The 17921-nt window shown below is 41.1% G+C and overlaps 2 protein-coding genes across 2 annotated transcripts; one reads left to right on the top strand and one right to left on the bottom strand.

The window, feature by feature from the left end:
• Positions 1 to 750: 750 nt before the first annotated feature.
• akt1s1 (AKT1 substrate 1 (proline-rich)) lies at positions 751 to 9484 on the top strand. The gene is made up of 6 exons (XM_066642857.1): positions 751 to 888; positions 2319 to 3016; positions 3820 to 4075; positions 4189 to 4272; positions 5812 to 5990; positions 6671 to 9484. Exons 2-6 carry the CDS (start codon positions 2624 to 2626, stop codon positions 6806 to 6808), a joined length of 1050 nt encoding a protein of 349 aa, XP_066498954.1. The 5' UTR covers positions 751 to 888; positions 2319 to 2623; the 3' UTR covers positions 6809 to 9484.
• Positions 9485 to 12126: 2642 nt separating this feature from the next.
• zgc:195001 (uncharacterized protein LOC567531 homolog) lies at positions 12127 to 14369 on the bottom strand. The gene is made up of 4 exons (XM_066641639.1): positions 14300 to 14369; positions 13935 to 13997; positions 13372 to 13511; positions 12127 to 12537 (listed from the first exon to the last, which is right to left on the bottom strand). The coding sequence occupies exons 1-4, from the start codon at positions 14367 to 14369 to the stop codon at positions 12127 to 12129; spliced, it is 684 nt and encodes a 227-aa protein (XP_066497736.1).
• Positions 14370 to 17921: the final 3552 nt, after the last annotated feature.

The raw sequence follows: 17921 nt of genomic DNA, 5'->3' as shown, positions 1-17921 counted from the left end.
TAATATGAATCATATTAAATATATATATATGTGTGTGTGTTTTGATTCATATTCATATTTTTTGATATATTCATATTTTGATTCATATTAAATCATATATATATATATATATATATATATATTTTTTTTTTTTTCTTTTCAAACTTTTCATATATTATGGTAAAATGTATACACATAAATGCCAATGAGAAAATAAAATAAATCTTATTCAAATTGAAAAATTAATCATTACGTAAACCTCTTCAACAAAGTTAAAAACTCAAAAGCACTGAGAACATTAAATATATGTAAAGATTTGTGTATTGTAATTGTACACAGACAAGATCTAAAATACCCAATGCCAGTCCATTAGAGCTTCACCTAGGGGCCCAGCTCACTCTCTTCCTACCAGCCACCACAACATTTTTGCTATCATCCATCGTTTAACATTTAACCAACCCATAACCACTAAGGTTACTCACTGGGCCCTGTCCACACTGGCCTCCCTGGTGACTAAGGCCCACTGGCACCGTTAATGCATGTTGAGTGCCATCAGTTCCATGTGAGCTTTACATCACCAACAAACACAATAATACAACACATCACCTTAATCACCTAACACCGCTCAGCCACCCCAAATAAAATAATGTGAATTTATTTTTCATATTGTTAACCTCAGCCACTTTTTTGTATGGTCTATGTGTTCAGTCTATTCCAATACTTTAGTCTATATAGTCCATATAGTGTATATAAAATTACATTATTTGGACTGAAGCCACTGTGATGACGCGGTGCTGACGTCACGCCTCTGGAGTGTGAGAGAGACAGAGCGAGAGAGAGAGACGGAGAAAAACAGCAGGTTCTGAACGACTGGACCGGCTGTACCAGCAACGGAAGGCCCCAGAGAGAGTGAGTGGACCGGGCCCGGTTATGCACGGTGTCGCTTGGTGTGAAACAGAGTTTGGGCCACAGTCAAGTTCTTTGGAGCAGCTCCGTTAGCTTTAGCTTCGTTAGCTCTGGCTTATTTACTGCAGCTGCAGAGACTCTGTGGGTCTGGGTAATAAAACAGCTCGGTTACTGGACTTTATCTTGATTTCAGCGTTTTTTTTAGTTAATGAAGAGCCCTGCCAAGTTTCTAGGCTACAGCGTCTGTTTTTTGATCCCGGGGAACTGTATTTTAAGCCCATTTTTGTTGTAAATTTGTAGAAATCTCTAGGTCTGGGGTCTTTGTTTTATTTTTATGTTTTTTTTTTAGCTTTCTTTAAGCAGGGTAGCCACAAAGAGATTTAAATCTCACGTGTATGATTTTCCAGTCTTGTTACTTTATATTTATTTATTTTTCACTAAATGTTTTAGTTATTTAATGTTTTTTGGCTTTTGCAATTTTATTGTTAACAGAAATTAGTCCCCCTCCAAAAAATATGTATATAGTATGTTAATATTTTATATTTTTTGTTAAACCCAGCATACAGTTGTTCATGGACAGATGAATGAAACGCCCTGTTATTGGTGTTGACTCAGTGACACCAAGTTCCTATGCCCACCACTGTGAAGAAGTCTGAATGCTTACAATGACCTTCTTAAAGCCCCCCACTGGTCACCAGTTAAACTCCTCAAGCCCATCTCTGTTCAGTTAGACATAGAACTTATTTTACAATAAGTAAATTCTCTGACGCCTTAAAAGTGGTTTTGCTGTAGCTCTACACCTTCGTCTTCATTCAGTATGTGTAGATCTATGTAACTTGTTCCCACTATCATAACCCACCCCTCCCCCATTTGCTTGCACCGTGAAAGCCTCCCACCATGAGCTGAGGTTGATTTCCTAGGTGTGTGACATAAGAAATCCTCTCTGTCTGAATTTGTATTTTTGGGACACTGTGGTTTCAAAGTGGAAACGGTCAGCTATGAAGCTGACTGCTTATTTTGCTCATGATACACTTCACCACTCTGAATGACTTTACAATTTATGAAAATAATTGAAACTGAAGAATTTAGTTTATTACTGTAAAGTTGATTGATGTTTTGGTCCGTCAGCCTCAGTTTCTCAGTGGAGAGTGACCAGTAGGGTAATGTCAATGTTGTGTCATAATGCAAGTTGATTTGAGAGGGCAAACGTTACTTGAACATTGAGTTTCATGATGTAACTGACAACTCTGCTTAGGATTAGACCGATTTACTTTATCAAAATCACAGATAAATGCACAAAGGACTGCATATATTTACACACAAATCACAGTGCAATGACACTGTTGCACAACAAATCAACATCAGCTGCAACAGTACTGAGCCAAGACAAGAATTACATCATTGCCTAATCTATTGTCTTTTTTTGTTCCTAGGCAACATCAGCGTGTCGTCCTCCTGTCTCTCCCCTAGTTCTCTCTTTGCACACAGACACGGCCACCTACCTGTGCCTCGCATAACTTCACATCAGCATTTTATTCTGAAGCAAACTGCACTCATTTACCAAAGAAAATTTATGACAAGGGATTGCTAAATATCAGTAAATCATTTTAGATCAGACGAAGGCATTATACCCTGCTCAGCCCCGTCTCCCAAGCTGAACAATCACCTGATTTCATCTAAATACCAGCATCTGCACATTTCAAAATAAATCACAAGCCCATATTTCCTCACATTCACCATGGCCTCCATCATCACATCCTCTGACCTCGAGATCCCAGACAACCACAAAGAGAGCTGGCTGGCTCTACTTGCTGCAGCAGAAGCGTACAGTCAGAAGTCCGGCTGTGATCTAGCCATCCTCACGGCCTCTAAGAAGTTCTTGCCCTCCGGCATGGAGGGAGATGTGGTGAAAAAGCTGGAAGGGGGAGGAGCTTTGCCCCCTGGAGGGAGGACGTGCGATTACTCATATCATGTGTGGGGTCAGGGGGCGCTGGCCGAAGCGTCGCGGAGGTATGCGGATGACATCGCCGTTCTCCACTCCACCACGGTGCTCACAGCCCATAGACACACACGCCTCAGCTCCGGAGAGGGTGGGGCCAAGCTGGGTGTCGACGTGCCCTCTGATAGGCCGGTGAGTCTCTCAGGGGCTCATCTAATCTGCTTCTTTTTTCAACTCTTTCAAGACAAAACTGTTTGTAGAGTTCTTAAAAAATAAAGATTTTAACAACATTAACCCGATAGGAGCACATCATCCAGCCCATTATAGTGAGGAGCAGGAGCAAAGAAACCAGAGCCATGTTTCTGAAACTTATCAACGTAAAAGGGGACAAATGCTACCCCATTTTGATAAGAAAACAGTTCTTAAAGTATCACTAGGTAAGATTTAGTGTTCTTGCTCATAGGCTTCCCTCACAGTGGCAGTGGAATCATTTTTACACCATTGTCTTAAGATCAAGGGGAGGGGGAGGGGGGTGGTTTCCTACCCTCCTCCAAATATTACATAGTACAGTTTCTGCAGTGCTGAGCCCAAAGTGTCTATGACAGAGGCTCTATTCTCCCTGTTACATGTCAGTAGAGCATCTTAATGCTTTTGAAGCTGTAATCTTGAGGTAAAAACACTACTTAATGTCTCTTTAATGTAACCCCTGTGTCCAAAGCATATCCCGTATGTTATATTAAGACCCCGGAACCATGCTCCCTTGTGCAAAATGGGTAGAACATGTCCCTTTTATTCTACTGACAAGATTTGAGGCTGATGTGGAATGTTTATTGTGTTGAAATCTCATGATGCATTAGCTGTACATTGCTTTTATTGTGTTTCTTTTGCAAGACATTACCTGTTAGCTACATTCAGGATGTGGGGGTTTGATTTTTGGCCACAACTTTAATGAAACAAAATAATTTAATAAAAATAAAATAATTCTCTTTCCACAGACTTTGATTGGTGACTCAGGCTCTGTAAGCCCCAGCGCTAGACTTTACTCTCAGAATTATCCATCGATCTACAGCCAGGGTGCAGTGATCCAACCCGTGGTTCCTCAGGGCAATGGGGAGAGAGTGCGAGTGGGTCTGCAGGAGGCAGAGCGGGCGAGGGAGAGGGAGAGAGGCGGCATCGTGGACCTGGAGGAGGATGAGGAGGAAGGGGAGGAAGATATGGACGGACGGAGACACAATTTAAATGAATCAACAGGTGAAATCTTACTACTACTACTTCCAAACAAGGCAGTAACATGTACTTGGTGCAGTTTTAAAAATAATTCAGAAACAAAATAATCAAAGTTTCTCTCTCTTTTTTTTTTTCAGGTGTGTTCTCTATGGATGAAGACTCTCTGTCTCGTGACTGTGAGCCGTTCTTTGAGTCTGATGGAGAAGAAGAGAGCACTGATGGTGAGTCAGGAGGAACTTCTGATCTTATATTCACATTTTAATTTTATATTCTGTTAATCTTAGGTAAATAAAGATTACTGACTGCTATAATTAGCCATAATAATACCATTATACAAGGTCAGACTTCCAGTTATAAATAAAGTGCACAGGTTAACAAGGTTAAAGGGCCTCTGCTTGCAATTACAGAGATTAAGCAGCAGGGGTCACTAGAGGTTTACCTTTAAAATATCAGCCCGAGACACTTTTCTTTTTCTTTTTTTAAGATTACAAAAGTAAATCTAAACCTGATCTTAGCCATTTCTGTTCTCAAGGATTAAAGTTACAAGGTAAATTTACAAGTGTCAAATATAAATATAACAGGGAAATGTATAACATCATTTACAAGAGAAGCATCAGTAGGTATTTACTGGTGGTAGTTACCGCATTCATAAATGGCAGGAGTTTTATAATCCTTGATTAAAGGGGACATATTCGCCACTTTTTCCACAAAAGAATACAGTTCTGTGTCTTAATGACATGCCTGTGAACTTTGGTCAAAATGCCACAAGGATCAAACCCAAAAGTACTATCTCCCCATGTCTAACAGCCCTGTCCAGAATACCCACTTTCAGTACCTGTTTCTTTAAATGATAATGAGCCACCTGCTGTTCACCCCGACCCCGAGTGCACAGCAGTGAGAAGTGAGGAGCAGAAGCTCTGTTTTTTTTGGGCAGCACACAGAAAACATAGCTTTTTTTCCACAAAATCTTGTTTCACTGTGTGTGGGTTTGTGGACTCCTCATCCACAAATGAATGTGCTTACGCACTGAACAAGTGATTGTTTTCATATGTCATTATTTAAATTCATCATTAAACAGTGAAGTAATATTTTTCAATATATTTAATAAAGATTCTTATTTGAACTTATTTAGATCGTTGTGTGTGCGTGTGTGTGTGTGCGCGTGTGTGCGTGCGCGCGTATGTGGTAGGGCTGGGTGATATTGCTCAAATAATATCACGATATTTCAGGGTGTTTTGGTGATAACAATATACTTGGCTGTATGGGGAAAAACTGTTAAATATTTTTATTAATTTCAAGAACACACTACTGAAACAAAATAAATGTTATATTAATAGTATTAAATGGCTTTATTTATTAAAATGTCATTTTACTACAAATCTAACAGTTTCAAACATTCAGAAGGAGGGACAAAAATAATAAGTAAACATTTGCTTATTTGGTAAACAACAGTAACTTACCAATTTTCAGTTTTTTCATTTAAATATAAATTAGTGTGCATATAAACAGCAAGCTTAAACAGTTATACAAAGGTACACTTAAAGCTTCACAGTAAATAACAAAACAAATGCAGAATAGTTGCTCTGCTGATTATTGGTAACTGCATGACATCGTTATATAAACAAGTCAGAACATCACGATAATGTTTTTTTTTTTTTTTGATCGTTTTAAAAGTTATGATGGTATTATTGCGTATGATATGACATGGCACAGCCCTGTTGACTGTGTGTTTTTTTTTTCTGCAAAAATATATTTTCCAGGCTCTCTAAGTGAGGAAGCCCCTCCTCCTCCACGTGGGCTGGCCATGGGTCACTCTTCTTTTGCCTCTCGTCTTTCTCATCACACCGTGCCTCTGGCTCGCTCTCTCCCAGTGTCTGTGCCCGTGTGGGGTTTCAGAAGCAACCGAGCGCCGCAGGGGGAGCCACACAGTGGAGAACGGGTCAGTTACTCACCCCTGCCGCTCATTCCTTAACTCTCTTTTTACTCTGCTACTCAGAAGTGTGATGTAAAACGTTTACCCCACCAAACACTCTCCTTTAACAGAGTCAGCACCAGGGGTGGATTTCAGGCAAAAGCCTTCAGTACTAGAGGCAGCCTGTTCAGAAATGAAGTCAGAAGTTTTACTCTTGATTTCAGTATTTTAGGTTTAACACAGATTTAACACATTCTGCAGAGACATTCACATCACTGTGTTCTGCTCCAGTTCTCTTTGAATAATCCTTCAGTGTGAGCACCCTCCAATCATCAGATAAATCCATTTGGGGAAATGGAGTGCAGCACAATCCATGTTACGAAATGTTCTTTCACACATTAAGTGCAATAAAATTTACTGTATTGCTTAAATTTAGTGTATTGCAGTAGTGCTGCAAGACTGTGGTTGCAGACTTCCTCCACAGAGGTCAAAGGGAGACTTCAAGTGAATTTCATTGTCCCTCCAGTAAGAATTAGATGAAAATATATTGAGTATTAGTATGAATGGTCTGCCAGAGATGTTTCTTTGTTAGCTTGTGTAGTGTCATTAAGTACAGTATCTGACCAGCTTGTTCACTCACCACACTATCACACTGTTTTATTTCTACCGTGTCCCTCGTGCTTAATTGTGGTGCATGTGCGTTGTAGGTTGGCTGTGCAGATCTGGAACACATAGCTGCGAGTATGAAGGCTCTTCTGGCTCCTGCAGCCACTGACGGCACGGAGATGTTTGGAGCTCTGCCAAGACCTCGCCTCAACACGGGAGACTTCTCTCTGAAACACTGAGAGACCCTCAGCAAGTGTGTGTTTGGGTGTGTGTGGGGTGGACAGAGAGAGAGAGAGAGAGAGAGAGAGAGAGAGATGTGTGTGGGGGTAAATGAGAAGTGGTGATGGTATATGATACGGATGTAAATAAGGTGCCGAAACCAAACTTTTTTTTAAAGAAACCTTTGCCTCAGCGAGGATTTAATGTTAAAAAGTGGCAGAAACTCTGGTAAAATATTTTTTATTCCTGTCTTCACAACAGGATAGAAGGCAAATTTATGACTGTTTAATTTTATGGCCCTCGTGCCGGCAGACTCCAGGTGAGTGTTTGACAAAGCAGGATTTGTCAGTTTGCCAGAAGACATGTTAGTTTTACCACCAAAAAGTAGCCAACATTATTAATGAGAGTGATTATATGTCATACTTTCATTATTTTTATAAAGTACAGTTCACTTGAGATGCCTTGTAGGCTCCGAACGAAGCAGTTTATGCTCCACAGAGTGGGTCCCACACACAGAGACTGCCATGTTTAATACAGACACATCTGATATAACCTGACCATTAAGTCTTAGTGTAGCAGCTGTTTCTTAACACAAAACATCACCCCAGTTTAATATTTCGGGTTTTACAATTTCCTCTAGCCCTTTTTATTTTTACTAGTTTGAGTTTAAGCTTAACTTCTCTGGCTAACTAAGGAAATCTGCTTTGTGGACTACTCTCGATGCCCTTTGGAGTTCTGGCTCGTGTTTCTCCGAGCAGCTGTTGTAGGATCAGCTTTGGCCTTGTGCTTATTGAATGTAACTGAATGACCCCAGAGGAGCTGACCCTACATCAGTGCTTTTGAATATGGGCCGTGTGAATCCTTAAGGACCGGAGATGATGCGTTCTTCATCATGTCGCTCGCTATAAACCTGTGACAGTGAAGTTCAAATTCACTGCTGTTTTTATGTAGCTTACGGGCTTTACAAGATATTTGCTGCCTGTAAAATGTGAGAGTCCTCAACAACTTTCTTTTTAACATCCTCCAGCAATGGTACAAGGTGGATGGTGAAAAAGAAAGTCTTCTCTAAGCTAAAACGTACCAAAACAAGAGTGCCACAACAAATCAGGTAGCTACAAACCCCTTAAGTATATTTACGAGTCATTTACCTTTTTCTTTGACTTATGTTCCCAGAATGAAGGCTCATCGTTGATTTTCCCTTAGTTTAGGAGGTTTGTTCTCAACTCCAACTCATTTTGATAACTAAGGGTCACCACTAGAGGCCACTGTATATCTGGATGGTATTTGCATAATGCTAATGTGTGTCTTTTTTGTTTTGCCTTGAACATAAGCATATGTAACTGACCTTTAGCACATGGCCAAATGTTTGTGGACGCCTGCTGAGCTGCTGTTTCTAGTGAAAATCAAGGGTTTTAAAAAGTCTGTCCCTTGTTTTCTACAATTCAGGGAAGGCTTTAGAGTGGATGTTGAAACATTGCTGTGAGGTTTCGATGGCATTCTCTCACATGAACAGTTCCACTGCTCCACAAGCGGTTTATACCCCTCCAGCCCACGTTCGGCATGGTAATGTATAGCAAGCTAAAGGGGGTGTCCACAAATATTTGTTCATAAAGTGTTAATTAACTGGATGACGAAATTGTGACAAATCAAATTCAGGCATTCAAGGCATTCTTCAGGGTGTCACATTGGGACACGTTTCTTAATATTCAGGCTTGTGCTGGTGTGAGGGCCATAAACACTGTGATAAAGTGACACTAACCCAGCAAATGTGCACCAGCTAAACGTACGGCTGCTGAGAGTGGACAAAGCAAACCGCACAGAGACAGACCTACAGACACTGAGCATTTTAAAACATTAGCAAACACTAAACTCTTCAAATTGTACACTACATTTCTTCTAAAGGACGGGTCGCTGATGTTGGCTTTACATGCTACACATTATTTAATTAAAGGATTACTCCAGTTTTTTTAAACTCCTCCATAATGCACCCTCAGATGAACACAGGTGATAGCTTCCATGAATTATCAGATTCCTAGAAAATAATCGAAAAACTCTTAGACTCAGAACACTTTTATAATAGAAGCCAATGGGCAGTTGTTGATTGTGTAACACAAACCTGAAACTACACTCCTAACAGCACAGGTGGTGTTGAAATTCAAGTTCTTTGTTGATCCTGAATTTCAGAATATTAATTGAATATGTTTAAAAAGACTGAAAATGAATAATTAGAATATGTGAAATATGTGGAAATCACAGTAATGTGCTAATATGGTCAAGGGGTAATGGTCTGTTTGTTACAGATGCAGAACACACACACACACACACACACACACACACACACATATTCTTAATACTGACATTAAAATCTCAGCTTGTGAATCAGTGCTTTCCAATGTAAAGAGCTGTTTGCTGCAGGAGATTCTGCTTTGAGAAACTGAGTGTCAGGAGCAGGCTAATGATGTAACAGTGTGAGATACATCTGTGTGAAACCGAGAACTCAAGCAGTGGGAGAAAAAGCGTACTATGGCAACTCTCAAATATCAATCTTAAATATTTCAGATCTGTTTGGAATAAACCAGCTATTTGTTGTTGAAGAGACTGAGTTATTATTTTTTTAAATTTCATTTTGTGTTTTTGTTGTTGTTTTTATTAAAAATGATTGGTCTGGTCGGTTCACACACACAGGTCAAACATTTTAGAGGCCTACGCTCCAAATTCAGCAAACAAACTGTTAAAGGAACACTAGGTAGTGTTTTTACTTTACATTTCCACGTTCAAAAACATTGTTGTTCCATTGAGCTGTAACTGGGTGAACAGAGCCTCTGTTACTACTCTGCAGTGCTCAGCCCAGAAACTGCACTATGTGACTATTGGAGCAGGGTGGGGGAAACTACTCTTGATTTCAGGACAGTGCTCTAAAAGTTAATTACACTCTGCAACCGCAGGTGGAGCCCAGGGGCAAAAATACCAAATCTAACCTAATGTTGCTTTAAAATAGAAGCAGTGTTTATGCATTTTTATAATTCAGTTCCTGATGTGAAAGATATGATTAGTGTATAATTTTCTGTATTATGATGTGACATAAAACATAACACAGATAGGAGATAAACCACTTTATTTAAGCGTAAATATACATGGCCACTACTCATACGGCACATGGGATATAAAATGAAAAACTACAGCTCACAAAAATCAGAAGCAAAACACTTAAATCAAATAACGCCTCTCTGGGGCCTTAGGGCAAGTCAGTCCTTTTCAACCGAATACAATCACTTACATAACTAGCTCTATGTTGCATACGTCCTGTATTATAGGGAATATCATGAATCCCATAAAGATTAAAAAGATTGCTAAACTTCTATGGTTTAAATATCATTCCACTTCATAAATAAAATGATCTCACCATCTCCAGCTTCTCCACCCCGACCTTGTTGCCCCACAACAGGCTTTCATTATATACCTGATCCACCTAAAGCTGCACCATGAACAATGTCTGGATATTAGTTTGTGTAGAAACCAGGACTTATACCCATCTTGCAGAACTTGAACACATCTCATAGCATTCACACCCGTGTCTAGAACTGTGATGAGGGGATGAATGATCTTTTATGGGAAGGCAATAAAGCCACAGGGGAACTGTCTTTTCTGTTAAGTGCAGGAAATGTGTAGCTATGGTTTAGTGAAAGGTGACAAGCAACAAATCGTGTTTGAGAACAACAGTTCCTCTGAACTATCACACAGATGCACTGTCTGAGGTCCCACCCTCAAACCATTGAAATGATTGTATTCCAGTTCTCAAGTGTGGTGCCCAGAAATGGAGAGAATGTTTCATTTGTTTCTGTTCTGCCTCTTTGCTCAAGTACAGAACCTGCTCAAATGAAAATGAGGCATGGACGCTTGATACTGTACACACCCTCAAGCAAAATCAGGAGGGGTCCTGAACACACCCACAAGAGACAAACATAGGAAGCCATAGGCTTTGTTCACACTGAAAGGCAAATGTGATTTAATCTGGCCATATTGCAAATTACTTGCGAGTAAATGAGATCAGATATTTTAGAGCCAAAATCAGGCAGCATTTTATACAAGCATCCAATTCAAACACAATTTGGCACCTTTCTCTCTCAGAATACTGCCTCAGTAGACTGCATTTAGGACGTTTCAGACACAGCCCCTACAGTGCAGGGGGCCTTGGTTCCTCCTCACCTGAGAGAGTTTTTCCTTGCCACTGTCACCCTTGGCCCCGTTCACCTGGGGATTTTTACATTCTTTACATTTTTAAATTTTATGTCAAAACTTTGTCTTTACCGGAATTGCGTGAAGCTGTTTTGTGACATCATCAGTTGTAAAAAGCGCTATACAAATAAATTTTATAATTTTATTTGATTGAAGGCACGAAGGCGAGAAGCTCTGTCCTTAGACGATAGACAATGTCTTACTCAAATCAGGCCAGCTGAAGAATCAGATTTGAGTGGGACAGTCTGGCGCCAAAGGTAAGAGCATTTACCCACTGGCGTTGTTAGGGGCGATGTCTGAAGTGTCCTAAGTGAGGTCTACTGAGGCAGTATGAACACCAAGCGCCTGTGTGAACAAGGCCAGGGAAATGTGCTCATGCAATTTCAGACTAGGGCTGGGAATCACAGGGCATCTCGCAATATGATATTATCACGATACGTTGCCTTCGATAACGATGATGTCACGATACTGTGATTCTGTGATACCCGGTATATTGCAAGACAACTCTCTCACGGCATCTGTGTAAACGAAGAGGATAAAGTATTTAGAAATGAGCTAATACCAGAAAGTATGTATTTATTGGTATCGGCTTCACAGTATTTGACACCGATATGAAGCAATGTACAGCTAAGTGTATTGCTTAGATTGCTCATGTCTCTTTAACACACACACACTGACTGCAACTCTTCCAAGTATGTCATCATTCCAATGTGGTAAAATAGCCATAAACTGGAACAGCCATTAAAATGTCTAAGTAGAATGTCACGTGTCGATAACGTATCTAAAACTATGCGATATATCGCTGTATCAATATTTTGTCCCACCCCTATTTCAGACATATTCAATTTGCTGGGCAGGGTGATCAGAGCCTGTCTGCAAACACAGGCAGAACTCCAGGCAACATGCAATGATCCTAACTGCTGGTGTAAAAACGTCCACTCCTAGTTACATTAACCTCGTAGCTCCAGTGTAAACCTAACAACGTAAACTTCAGATACATTTTAAGGTGGATCAGATGAGTTCAGGCTCACTCTCCTCTCCCAACCATCTCTCTTATCTTTCCCCCAGCCTTTTCGACTCCCCCTCCCCCTTCCCTCCTCTTTTACTGATCCTTCTTCCGGATCTGGCAGAAGGACTTGCGTCCAATCCAGAATCCCGGCAGCACCTTGTCTTTGAAGGTGGTTTTGAAGTGGTGCAGCATCTGGACCTCCCTGGCCCCGTCCTCGGTCTCCTCCACCAGGTAGAAGCACAGGATCCCGGCTGGATGGTCCACGTAGATGCCGAATGTTTTGCAGAATTTCCCAGGGACCTCCACGTTCTCTCCGTCGTGCCAGATGTGGTAGCAGGACCCGGCCCAGCCCACAGCCCACGAGGCGTTGTTCTCTCCTAGACCACAAGGGCCGTCCTTGGTCTTCCTGTTAGAGCTCTCATACGCGACTCCGATCACCACCCAGCCGTCGTAATCCACCTCCCAATACCCACGAGTGCCCAGCAGCCCCTCCTTACACAGAACCTGCAGAACACACACACGCAGGCTCTTCAATACAGCTTATGAAATATCTTAGCATAGCACACGACATGACACAAACAGGCCACAGTGCAGCCCTTCATTGATAGGCACTTTCTGACTGCACAGCTGGACAATTTTGGGAATCCCAGTCTCATTGTGTCAGTGACTTTAAGAGCAACCTGTAATGATCTTTTTACATACATTTGGGGGTCTGAAAAATTATGAAATATGATTTTTATGACTTTAAAAATCTTCTCATTGTCTCTAGTGAATTGACCAAGCTGTCCTCGCTCTCGCATCCCTCCCACTGTCGCTAGTGAACTGGAGATGTCCCTCTCGCTCTCTCTCCAGTGAAGCCTCATGAACTACAATCATTCATTCATTCATTATCTGTAACTGCTTATCCAGTTCAGGGTCGCGGTTGGTCCAGAGCCTACCTGGAATCATTGGGCACAAGGCAGGAATACACCCTGGAGGGGGCACCAGTCCTTCACAGTGTAACACAGACACACACACACCTACGGACAATTTTTGAGTCACCAATCCACCTACCAACGTGTGTTTTTGGACTGTGGGAGGAAACCGGAGCACCCGGAGGAAACCCACACGGACACGGAGAGAACACACCAACTCCTCACAGAGAGTCAGCCGGAGTGGGAATCGAACCCACAACCTCCAGGCCCCTGGAGCTGTTTGACTGTGACACACATCATTTTCATTAAGTGATTACAGTTTAGTCACAGACCTTGATCAGTGTGAATGAGAGATGTGGAGAGTGTGAAGTATTATTTTCAGAAGAGACAGCAGGGGTTTGTATGTTACTGAGTTAAAAGGCACCTGTGGGGCGTGCTCATATCTCTCAGGTCTGTCCAGGATGGGACACACTTCGTCAGACATGCGGGACACTTTCATTCCACCTTCAGAGATCCACAGCAGCTTCTGAGACGTTCTTTCATCCAGAGAGAGAGGCATCCAGTCTGGGAGATGGTGAGGGAGAGATGAATTGTTTCTCAAGGCAAAGATATTTCATTTCTTAGATTCTAAAAACTGGCTGTGGGTCCATGCTTCAAATAACCGGATCAGACTGAGATATCGAATCATTTATCATAGATGAATTATTAGTAGTAGATACTAGATCACTTAGTATAATATTGGATAATTTAATCCACAGAGAATATAATGGATACTAATAATGGAGAGGATCTTCTGAATGTTCATAACAGGTACTGCACAATTCATAATAGATACTTTATGATAGAGTTACAGAAGATTCTGAATAATTCATACTGGATACTGAATATTTAATAATTCATAGTAGACCATGTATAATCAGCACAGATTAATATCTGAATCATATTTAAGTGTTTTATTTGAGAGGAATCCACTTTAAAAGCTCATACATTTCATCAGCTCTGCTCTGGTGGTGGGCTCAGGAATGTCCGGCTCATAAGGAGGCAGCTCCACTGAGAGAGAGAGAGAGAGAGAGAGGGTCATTACATTCTGCGCCGTGATCAGCTAATCCACTGTAAATGAGAGCACCTGTTCAAACCTAGCTAAATATCTCGGACACCAGAGGGAGGTCAATCCCCTCACTAGCCCCAGGGAATCAGAGTGTAAACATCATTTACACAAGAGAGAGAGAGAGAGAGAGAGAGAGAGAGAGAGGGCCACAGGGAAAAGAGACACTCCGGTCTCAGCTTCATGGCTCACCTTCACAAAGTAAAGGCCATAATAATCACATCCCGACTCTGTGGTCCATATATACCCCAGAGGCCCAGGTGTCCACGTGTGAAGTGTGAGTTCTGGTCAGAAAAGTGCTGCTCAGTTTGAGACATTGCGTATCTGCTGGACTCAGACTTGCACTGGTATTTATAATTTATAGCTAATTTAAGGGTGATGGAAAAGCGTGAAACCAAATGAGACGCTCTGTAGCAGCCACACAAGCTTAGTCTCACCGTGCTCAGTGCCAACTGTTGGTCAGAGGGGGTTAAAGAGCCCCTGGAGCAGTAGAATTTCTCTTGTATTACACTGTAGAAAAATGTGAACTTTACGGTGGAAAACTAAAACCATGACAGTAAATGACTGTAAACTCTAAAAAGGTTGAAAACAGTTTCTGTAACAATGAAATACCGTAAATGCTTTTATCAGCCAAAATACACATTTTTACATCTCTATACTGTAGAAAATACGTTATTGCACTGTTAAATGTACAGACCATTAGGGGGCAGTACAAGTGTCTAATGAGACTCATGGAGCTCCCAGCATGCCTTGCTTCTCCATATTTTCTGTGATTTTCAGAGTTTATTTGTTTTTTTCTTTCTTTGAGACTTTTAGATTTTGGGTTGCATTTAGGGTGATTATTTTGTGTGTGTGTGTGTGTGTGTGTGTGTGTGTGTTTTTGTGGATGTTGTGACGAGATGTGTGTTGGTCAGTAAAATTTACCATCAGCCTGTGTTTTCCGAGAGCTAGAATGTGGCACCTACATAACGCACATTTCTTTGATCCTTTCAGCAATATCTCCTTTTAAGGGCTAAATATAGGATGTGCTTTGGCTGCATCTAAATACGACTATATCTCAGCCTCCATTCTCTCATTTGTCACACAATTTACATGTAAATTTTATGGCAAAACAATGTTTCTTTGCTATTTTTATGTAGATTTTTATGTAAATGTCTTTTTTACAGTGTACATCGTTTTTTTTTTAAACAGAAAAGTGCTGTAAACAAAACAGTCCTTAAATGTAAAATGTATGATTGCCAGAAACGTGACCGTATATTTTAAAGTGAAATTCTGGCAACCACAGCTGCCAGTTTTTTACTGTAAATTTTACTTTATTTTTTTACAGTGTATGGAGTTTGTGTGGTGTAGAGTACGAGTAAATCAACTGTAACAGTGTAATCATGTGATTGTTTACCTTCAGCAACTGCTGCTTTTGAGCCTTTTCTTCCTGAAAGAGAGAGAGAGAGAGAGAGAGAGAGAGAGAGAGAGAGAGCGAGAGAGAGAGAGAGAGAGAGAGAGAGAGTGAGAGATAGAGATAGAGAGTGAGAGATGTCTTAAAGGACATTTGGCATATTTACCACCCAAAAAGAGTATTTATTACACCCATCCATCCATCCATCCATCCATTATCTGTAACCGCTTATCCAATTTAGGGTCACGGGGGGTCCAGAGCCTACCTGGATTTATTACATTAATAAAACATTAAACAGAGGTCTAAGCCTTGACCCTATTCTCTGTAGGTACACAGAGACGCCTCAACCGCCCGAGGCCGAGAGTACGGTGCTTTTCCACTGCATGGGCTCTACTCAACTCTATGGTTTTCTGTTTATCCACCAGGTGAATCAGGTCCTGTTTCTGGAAGCGTGTTCTTGTTTAGTCGCTGTTCTCTTGTGGTTCAGAGCGAACCGAGTAGGGACTAAACCGTGGCGTGTAAACTTTGCAGAGCGCTGATTGTCCAGAGAGAGTCGTCACTCTATGCCATGCAACGCAGACGTCCAGCACCAACTCTCCATCTGTAAAATCTCCAGCTGCAGCAGAGATCACATTTGTTTTTATTTGACTCACGATGGCAGCTCATAAAATTACGCCGTGATCTTTTGAAGAGGTTCAAACGCTCCTTGGATCGGTGGCTGGCAAAAGAATCCAGCGAAAACACACCAATACACCAGCAACAACACACCAATACACCATGAGTAAACACCGCTTAACGTTACCTCCACCGTTGTTGTGGTGATGAGTGGGTGTGTTGACAACTAATAATTTAGGAGAATATTCAGCAGAAACCAGGTTTAAACTAAAATACTACTATTAATAATTTAAAAAATTCCAGAAACATGGAGGGTAGGTGAATTGGCTTCTCTAATAACTGTCCTGGTGTGTGAATGAATGTCTGTATGTGTGAGCCCAGATATGGATTGGCGCTCTGTCCTGGGTTAAACCCTAGTGCCCGATGCAGTCCTCCAGGTGGACGGTCGTTTCTGGTTGAGAGTACGCTGTGCGCGTTTGGCTGCCGCTTCTCGCCTGTGTGTGTGAATTGAGCGTTCTGAGCAGTGTAGATTGTAAAGCGTCCTTGGGTGTCTAGAAAGGCGCTATATAAGTGTAACAATAATGTATTTATTGTGTAATGATGTAATGGTTTGTGCACCGATAAAGAGCCGCAGCAGTGCTCTATAAATGAAATGGTTAGTACACATTATACACACTGTAGTACACATATAAATAACGGCAGTGATTATATTCATTATATAATTATTTTATATTGTATTACCTATGATATTGTTAATAAATGCTACACTGTACAAATGTTATCGTAGTACAGTACGTGTAGATAGATGTTCTTAAAAGGTGTAAATGCTGTTGTTTGTCCGGGGTATGTGTGTGTGCCTCTAGTCCTCTGAGACCCTCGCTGTGTCATCATTCCCCTATCTCTTCCTCTGGTGTGTGGACCGTAAATCTCGTTCCACTATTTTCACTATGTGGACATGTCATTGTTAGCTCTGATTCATGTTCTTTACTCATGCCTCACTTCCTAGATCAGCTCCCACAGACAAGCAGCACCAAAACAAACCCACACACACACACCACACACACACACACACAGAGGTGTTTCTGGGAAGAAGCTTTGTGTGTGCTGCTGTTATTTTAGAGATGAGGGATTACTCTCTGACCTGGCTTAGACCTGAGACTTGTGTGTGGATTGCAGCTAGATAAGATTTTAACCTGTTGTGTTTACACCTGGGGGTCAGAAGTGTCTCCTGTGAGTCTGTGTGAAATATGATTGGTGAAATATATATATAGTGAAAACGGGAAACTATTTACTTTTTGTTACTGAAGTTAAGTATTGTTAATTACAGTAAGTACAGAAGGTCCTCACAAGCATATCAGAACCAACGTGTGTGTGTGTGTGTGTGTGTGTGTGTGGGTAGGTAGGCTGTTTATAACGGCGAGAGGTGAGGTCTCTAATGTGGAGATGGCAGGTTGTCCTTGTTCAGAGCGAGCGATGGATGGTTTAAGATTTAACTAGAACAACGTGTCATTTTTCAACTGCTCATTTGTCTTCACTCATCTCTCTGACACTTTCCATCTATATATACACACAACCCGCAAGCACACAAACAGACGAAAACTGATCACTCTTCATCCCTCAAATATCTCTACAGCTGACATCAGTGTTGTCCAGGAAACACTAAGGAGGCACTAGAGATATTAATGGGACACTACAGAGATATTAAGGAGACACTACAGAAACATTAATGAGACATTAATGAGACAGCAGAGATATTAACGAGACACTACAGAGACATTAATGAGACACTAGAGAGACATTAATGAGACACTAAAGATATTAACAAGACACTACAGATACATTAAGGAGACTACTGAGATAT

Source organism: Hoplias malabaricus, chromosome 13, assembly GCF_029633855.1.
Source record: "Hoplias malabaricus isolate fHopMal1 chromosome 13, fHopMal1.hap1, whole genome shotgun sequence".
Taxonomy (NCBI): Eukaryota; Metazoa; Chordata; class Actinopteri; order Characiformes; family Erythrinidae; genus Hoplias; species Hoplias malabaricus.
The sequence above is the reverse complement of the archived record's forward strand: the minus strand, read 5'-3'. Positions and strand labels throughout refer to the sequence as shown.

Coding starts and splice junctions, on each gene's coding strand:
- akt1s1 (XM_066642857.1), top strand. CDS start 2,624: ATGGCCTCCATCATCACATCCTCTGACCTCGAGATCCCAGACAACCAC. Junction 4,076..4,188: donor CAATTTAAATGAATCAACAG/GTGAAATCTTAC, acceptor TTTTTTTTTCAG/GTGTGTTCTCTATGGATGAA. Junction 4,273..5,811: donor AGAAGAAGAGAGCACTGATG/GTGAGTCAGGAG, acceptor TATATTTTCCAG/GCTCTCTAAGTGAGGAAGCC.
- zgc:195001 (XM_066641639.1), bottom strand. CDS start 14,369: ATGTCTCAAACTGAGCAGCACTTTTCTGACCAGAACTCACACTTCACA. Junction 13,512..13,934: donor CAGAGCAGAGCTGATGAAAT/GTATGAGCTTTT, acceptor ACCATCTCCCAG/ACTGGATGCCTCTCTCTCTG. Junction 12,538..13,371: donor GATATGAGCACGCCCCACAG/GTGCCTTTTAAC, acceptor TGTGTTCTGCAG/GTTCTGTGTAAGGAGGGGCT.